This window comes from Mandrillus leucophaeus, unplaced genomic scaffold (assembly GCF_000951045.1).
Source record: "Mandrillus leucophaeus isolate KB7577 unplaced genomic scaffold, Mleu.le_1.0 Scaffold74, whole genome shotgun sequence".
Taxonomy (NCBI): Eukaryota; Metazoa; Chordata; class Mammalia; order Primates; family Cercopithecidae; genus Mandrillus; species Mandrillus leucophaeus.
In genome coordinates, this window is record NW_012108030.1 from 3018911 (window position 1) to 3026616 (window position 7706).

Here is a 7706-nt window from a genome sequence, read left to right on the forward strand (position 1 = left end):
TTTTTTTTTTTTTTTTTTGTGAGATGGAGTCTCACTCTGTCGCCCAGGCTGGAGTGCAATGGCGCCATCTAGGCTCTCTGCAACCTCTGCCTCCCGGATTCAAGGGATTCTCCTGTGTCAATCCGTCGCCCAGGTAGCAGGGATTACAAGTGCCAGCCACCACGCCTGGCTAATTTTTGTATTTTTAGTAGAGATGGGGTTTCACCACGTTGGCCAGGCTGTTCTCAAACTCCTAACCTCAAGTGATCCACCCACCTTGGCTTCCCAAAGTGCTGGGATTACAGGTGTGAGCCACTGTGCCCGGCCTGAATTCTTTAATCCACCATTTTGTTGATGTCAGCTGGATACAATATTTCTTTTTTTTTTTTTTGAGGCGGAGTCTCATTCTGTCGCCCAGGCTGGAGTGCAGTGGCGCGATCTCGGCTCACTGCAAGCTCCGCCTCCTGGATACAATATTACTTACCACACTTCTTCCCCAGAGCAATCATGCAAGAAATGTGTTGCTGCCCCCATCTTACAAGGGAGGAAACTTGTTCTCTCTTTCTTTTGTGTATTAGTTCAGCAACCATGAGAGAAATCAAGAGAGCTGTGGTTTTTTTGCACATAAAAGACTTGATAAGCATAGTAGCTCTGCTCTTCAAATGCAGCAGGTTACAGGCATCTATGTTCTGGTTGTTCGGCCATTTCTAGACAGTTGCTCTCACCACTGCCTTCCAGCCATTCAGCAGGAGGAACAGGGGAAGAGATCATGCCTGTCTTTTCCACACATCCACCAGTGCCCACTTCCCTTCCACTGGCTGGAATTGGTCATAACCAGCTGGTAAATGGCTCTCTGCCTCTCTTTCCCTTCAAGTGTGAAACAAGAACGTCAATGATATTGAAGTTACACATTTGACTACTGTAAAAAAACAAACAAACAAACAAACCCACAAAATAACACAGCTTAAATAACACAGAAGATGTAATGTCTCACCCTGAAAGTCTTCACAGGTGATTGGAATGGAGTATGGTGGCTCCATGTCAAGGATTCAGGCTCCTTCTGTCTCGTTGTGTCCTCTATCTGCTGGTCCAAGACAGCCCTCAATTGTGCATTCCAGTGAAATGAGAGAAAAAGGGAAAGTTCTTATTCCTTACTTTAAGGGATGACTCAGAAATTGACTATAATTCTGCACAGTCCAAGTAATGATATAGGCAAAAAAAAGAGAGAGAGAGAGAGAGAGACAGGAGGCTGGGTGCAGTGGCTCAATCCTGTAAGACCAACACTTTTGGAGGCTGACACAAAAGGATCACTTGAGCCCAGGAGTTTGAGGCCAGCTTGGGTAACATAGTGAGAACCCATCTATACCAAACATTTAAAAATTTTGCTGGGCATGGTAGCAAGCACCTGTAGTCTTAGCTACTTGGGAGGCTGAGGCAGGAGGATCATTTGAGCTCAGGAGTTGGTGAGCTATGATAGTATCACTCCACACCAGCCAGGGTAATAATGAGAGACCCCCCGACCTCTCCCCAAAATAAATTGACTATATTATTTCTACTCACATTCCATTGGACAGACCTTAGTCACATGGCCACATCTAGCCACAAGGGAACCTGGGAAATGTAGTCTCTGATTGGACAGTCCTATGCCAGGCTAAGGCTTCTGTAACTGTCCAAGCTGGGAGAATGGATCCTACCACATGCATCCCTCCTGAACCACAGATTGGCAGGAGTTGCACAACATTTTATGTGATATAAAGTAATGATGACCAGAGGCCACATGGTGTCATGGTTTAAAACAAGGGTTCTGAATCTAGATTCTGATGAGGTCACCTAATGTGCTGAGTACCTGGGAAGACAAGGGATAGCCCATTTCTGAGACACATTTGTCTCACTTGTAAAATAGGCCAAATAACCTCAAGAGGTGTGGTTGTGAAGAATAAAAGACAAGTGCTTGGTGCATTGCAAGTGCTCAGATCTGAAAAGTGTCTTCCTGGTCAGGCGCGGTGGCTCACGCCTGTAATCCCAGCACTTTGGGAGGCCGAGATGGGTGGATCACAAGGTCAGGAGATCGAGACCATCCTGGCTAACACAGTGAAACCTCATCTCTACTAAAAATACAAAAAATTAGCCAGGCATGGTGGCGGGTGCCTGTAGTCCCAGCTACTCGGGAGGCTGAGGTAGGAGAATGGCATGAACCCGGGAGGCGGAGGTTGCAGTGAGCCAAGATCGTGCCATTGCACTCCAGCCTGGGTGACAGAGCTAGACTCTGTCTCAAAAAACAAAACAAACAAAAAAAAACGAAAATAAAATAAAAGTGGCTTCCTTTGTAATTCACCATTTCCTGGAGAGAGAGCCAGGGCATGTGTTTTCAAAGTTCATCTTTTTATGCTGTGGACCCCAAGGACTTTTTTTTTTTTTTTTTTTAAGAGACTTGCTCTGTCACCCAGACTGGAGTGTGGTGGTGCAATCTCAGCTCACTGCAGCCCCTGCTTCCCAGGTCGAAGCAATTCTCCAGCCTCAGCCTCCCAAGTAGCTGGGATTAAAGGCATGCACCACCATGCCCGGCTAATTTTTGTATTTTTAGTAGAGTTGGGGTTTCACCATGTTGGCTAAGTTGGTCTTGAACTCCTGACCTCAAGTGATCTACCCACCTCGGTCTCCCAAAGTGCTGGGATGACCACAGTGAGCCACGGCACCTGGCCCCCAAAGACATTTAGCTCAGTGTTTGGTTGAGTTCATCCTTCTTCCTCCACGTGTCTGAGCACCCCACCTCCATCCCCTATTCCCTCCTGGATCCTATTTTTCTCCCAGCCCACCATGAAGAAAGGTCATTTATCCCCTGGGTTTGCTGCACAGGAATGCTAAGAATCAGAGGTATAGCTCTTGGCTCCAAGTCACACAGCCATTCCAGGGCAAAATCAAGGTGTAAACACAGCCTCCCAGTTCTGGAATTTTTCTTGGGCTTGGGGCTTGCACCCACACACCATATAACTCACCTGTCTCCCATTCTTCCCCAGAGTGGGGTCAACAGTGGATTGGTCCGCGCCAAAGACTCCATCACCAGCTTGAAGGAAAAGACCACCCGGGTTAACCAGCACGTGCAGACTCTGCAGGTGTGAGGACACCCTATGTCCAACACCTGCCCTTTCTCCAGGGCTAACTTCCCTGCTTGGAGCCTGCCTCCAGTGGAACACACCCATAGCTCAGTTGGGGAGCTTGAGACTCAGAAGGGAGAGGAACCTTCCCAGGCCCAGATATTCTTTTCCACAGGCTGTCCCCTTGTGTCCTTGGCTAACCTCTCCTCCTTCCATGCTCCAGAGTGAGTGTTCTGTGCTGAGCGAGAATCTGGAGAGAAGGCGGCAAGAGGCAGAAGAGTTGGAGGGGTACTGCATTCAACTCAAGGTGAGCCAGTGGGATGCAGGAGTGGGTGGGGAGAGGGGAATGGGAATAAGAGGGTGGAAGAAAGAGGGGAGGAGGCTGGGCGCAGTGGCTCACATCTGTAATCCCAGCACTTCAGGAGGCCGAGGCGGGCAGATCGCCTGAGGTCAGGAGTTTGAGACCAGCCTGGCGAACATGGTGAAACCCCATCTCTACTAAAAATACAAAAACTAGCCAGGTGTGGTGGCGGGCACCTGTAATCCCAGCTACTTGGCTTAGGGAGGAGAATCAGTTGAATCCAGGAGGTGGAGGTTGCAGTGAGCCAAGATTGCACCACTGTACTCCAGCCTGGGTGCTGGAGCAATACAGTCTCAAAAGAAAAAAAAAAAGAAAGAGGGGAAGAATGGAGTGGGTGGATCAACAAGAGGTGGGAGGAAGTGGAGGAGTACCACTCTGGCATGTCTGGCTAAGGAGGAAGCCATCCCTTTAGCCAAGGAAATGAGCTGGTAAGTGTGTCTTTTTTTTTTTGAGACAGAGTCTCGGTCTGTCGCCCAGGCTGGAGTGCAGTGGCCGGATCTCAGCTTACTGCAAGCTCCGCCTCCCGGGTCTACGCCATTCTCCTGCCTCAGCCTCCCGAGTAGCTGGGACTACAGGCGCCCGCCACCTCGCCTGGCTAGTTTTTTGTATTTTTTAGTAGAGACGGGGTTTCACCATGTTAGCCAGGATGGTCTCGATCTCCTGACCTTGTGATCCACCCATCTCGGCCTCCCAAAGTGCTGGGATTACAGGCTTGAGCCACCGCGCCCGGCCGAGTGTGTCTTGTATTGAGGGGCTGGGAGGCCTGGAGCCTGTATGGAAATAGGCTAAGGGTTGGGAGGCAGAACTGAAATGGGAAGGCAGGGCCCTCGCCCTGGTGTCTGACCCAGGAGAACTGCTGGAAGGTGACCCGGTCTGTGGAAGATGCTGAAATCAAAACCAACGTCTTGAAGCAGAATTCTGCCCTGCTGGAGGTAAGGAATGGAGGAGGTCCCAGGATTTGTGGGAGGAGGTCAGATGCGCGAGGGACTCAAGATACACTTTTAGGTGGAACTCCCCGCCCCGACACCACCACCACACTGCGCCTGCGTGCACACAGTCATCCTTAGAACCCACTGATAAGAGGGATTCAAATGAGGCTCCAACACGCAGCTGGGGGACTCTTACCCTGCAGTCACATTCAGGTCCCAGAAAGAGACTCGAGCTGGACTTCAAGTGAGAAGGCCTGTCCTGTCCACATGCCCACTCATTTTCCAACAAAATGCTGAGAAAGCTTCAGTTGTTCCTGCCAAGTGGCCGGGACTGGTATTTGACGCCTGGAAGGCTTGGAGGGCCGGGTGGATACCTGGAGGCAGGCTGTGGGAGGTTAGCGGGAATTGGAGTCCAACTGGGCCTCAGATGGTGCCTCCCCTCCCTAATGACAGCCAGTGGGACTTCCAACATCCTGTCCCCACAGGCGTTCTACTTCCAATCTTGGGGAGTACTGGAGCGGATTTGGGGGTAGAGGTGGTTGCGGGAGGAAAGCGGCGGGAGGAAAGCGGCTGGATGCTGTGACCCCGTCCCGTCCTCCCTTACCGACCAGGAGAAGCTGCGCTACCTCCAGCAGCAGCTGCAGGATGAGACGCCGCGACGGCAGGAGACCGAGCTGCAGGAGCCGGAGCAGCAGCAGAAGCCGGAGGCTGGCCTCTCCCGGAACGGCCTGGGCCCCGCCGCCACGTCCCAGGGCTGCCCCGGCCCGCCAGGGAGTCCTGACAAACCCTCGCGGCCTCGCGGCCTGGTCCCCGCAGGCTGGGGAATGGGGCCTCGGGCAGGTGAGGGCCCCTACGTGAGCGAGCAGGAATTGCAGAAGGTGTTCACCGGCATCGAGGAGCTGAGGTGGGCGGGACCTAGGGGCGGGGCCTCGAAACGAGGTGGGCGGGGACTCAGGGGTGGAGCCTCGAGGAGCTGCGGTGGGCGGGACCCAAGGGACGGGGTTCTCAAGGAGAGGCATGGGTGGGGACTCAGGGAGCCTCGTGGAGCTGAGGTGGGCGGTGATATCGGTGGAGCCTCGAGAACCTGAGGTGGGAGGGGACATGGGAGGAGCCTCGAGGAACGAAGGTGGGCAGAGGCGTGGGCAGAGTCTCCAGGAGCTGCAGTGGGCGGGGACACAGGGGAGGAGCCTCAAAGATTCTAACCGGAGGACGACAAGCCTGGGGTCTCCAAGAGCAGAGGAGGGAGTGCCCCGAAGGCAGTGACCTGAGCAAGGGAGGGACAAAATAATGAATTTTTTAGTTCTGGGCTGCTGGGAGGCAGGTCCAGGCCTGGTGAAACTGAGGTGGGCGGGACTTGGGAGAGGAGCGGTCCTGGAGGCACCAAATGGGGCAGAGTAGGGTGGGCAGTGCCTTGGTGGGCAGTGCCTTGGAGGGCAGTGCGTGGAGGAGCCCAGGTAGAGGTTGGGGACCTGACCAGGGAAGGGCCAAGACAGCAAGTAAAGTAAGGGGATAAAGGCGGGGCTCTGGAGGACAGGACCAAATTTCACCAAATGGAGGGTACAAGAAAATTTGGAGACCTGGGTGGGTCTGGAGCTACCGGCATGGTCTCAGTGGGGCGAGATAGGTGAGTCCTGTTCCGCCTATCTCGTGGGGGCAGATGGGGACCTGTCCAAGCCTAGTCCCGACCCATTCCCCCTCTCTGCCCCCCCAGGAGAGAGGTGTCCTCGCTGACCGCCCGGTGGCATCAGGAGGAGGGGGCGGTGCAGGAAGCCCTGCGACTGCTCGGGGGCCTGGGCGGCAGGGTCGACGGCTTCCTGGGCCAGTGGGAGCGGGCACAGCGCGAGCAGGCACAGACGGCGCGGGGCTTGCAGGAGCTGCGAGGTCGGGCGGACGAGCTGTGTACGATGTAAGGACTGGGTGGCCAGTGCTTGGGAAGACCGGAAGGGGCAGGGCGATCCCAACCCAAGGGCGGGGCCTTGAGGGAAATGGGTAGGCCAATCAGCTATGGCCAGGCATTCCGAACATATAGCGACATGGGGAAACACCAATTAGAGAGCAGGAAGGGTTGCATCAACCCTAATAAGGCCTGAGGGGTGGAATCAATTAGAGAAGGGGTGTGGTCTATACCTTAAAAGGACAAAGGGTGGGGTCAAGAGGGATCCGAGAAAGCCAATTAGAGAACTAGGAGGGGCATTCCAAACAATAATCTACAAAAGGTGGCCCAGTGAGGCGGCTCACGGCTATAATCCCAGCACTTTGGGAGGCCGAGGCGGGCGGATTACTTGAGGCCAGGAGTGCAAGACCAGCCTGGGCAACATAGCAGAGACCCTATCTCTACAAACAATTTAAAAATTAGCTGGGAGTGGTGTGGTGTCGCACCATGGTAGTCCTAGCCACTCGGGAGGCTGAGGCAGGAGTGACCGCTTGAGCCCAGGAGTTCAAGGCTTCGGAGAGGTATGATGGTGATGCTGCACTCCAGCCTGGGCAACAGAGCCAGACCCTGGCTCAAAATAGTCAATAGATAAATAAACTACCATAACATAAAATAAAATACAAAAAGTGAGGCCAGTCAGAGCAGAGAGGGGAGGGCAGGGTGGAGAATTGCAGACCAGATGGAGACATAAGTGGTGGACTAATAATGGGTGGAGTCTTGCCAGGGTTATACCGCTCAAGAGGGAGCTGGCAGCACTGGTTACTCATGCCTCAGGGTGGAGCGGTCAGCAGTGTCTGTGGCTTCACTGAGGAGCGAACTGGAGGGGCTGGGCCCACTGAAACCCATTCTGGAGGAGTTCGGGCGGCAATTTCAGAACTCTCGAAGAGGGCCTGAGCTCTCCATGAACCTGGATCGGTCCCAACAAGGCAACTGTGCCCGCTGTGCCAGGTAATGGGGCTAGGCCTGCCTCTGGGAGCCTTGTGGATAGAACATTAAAGGAGATGCGGAAGGAGATGGGACATTAGTGAAGGGTGGGACGCTGTTCATTTGGGAGACAAGGCATTCCAGTGCATGGTAGAAACAGCCAGTCCTGCTGCACTAGAAGCCTCATTTGTTCCCACTCTACAAGGTAAAATCAGTGTCTTATGGAACTCAAGAGAAACTTGATATAGACCGGGCACGGTGACTCATGCCTGTAATCCCAGCACTTCGGGAGACCAAGGTGGGTGGATCACTGGGTATCAGGAGTTCGAGACCAGCCTGGCCAATGTGGTGAAACCCCGTATCTACCAAAAATACAAAAATTAGCTGGGCGTGGTGGCGTGTGCCTATAATCCCAGCTACTGAGGAAGTTGGGGCATGAAAATCACTTGAACCCGGGAGGCGGAGGTTGCAGTGAGCTGAGATCA

At 53.6% G+C, this 7706-nt stretch overlaps 1 protein-coding gene across 1 annotated transcript in view; it reads left to right on the forward strand.

The window, feature by feature from the left end:
- TSKS (testis-specific serine kinase substrate) overlaps positions 1–7706 on the forward strand; it is a 27566-nt gene that overhangs the window by 16109 nt on the left and 3751 nt on the right. Inside the window, exons 3-8 of the mRNA XM_011966013.1 lie at positions 2997–3092; positions 3298–3381; positions 4284–4367; positions 4976–5268; positions 6076–6270; positions 7072–7245. Of these exons, the coding sequence (XP_011821403.1) occupies positions 2997–3092; positions 3298–3381; positions 4284–4367; positions 4976–5268; positions 6076–6270; positions 7072–7245 (926 nt within the window). The remainder of the gene's footprint in view (positions 1–2996; positions 3093–3297; positions 3382–4283; positions 4368–4975; positions 5269–6075; positions 6271–7071; positions 7246–7706) is intronic.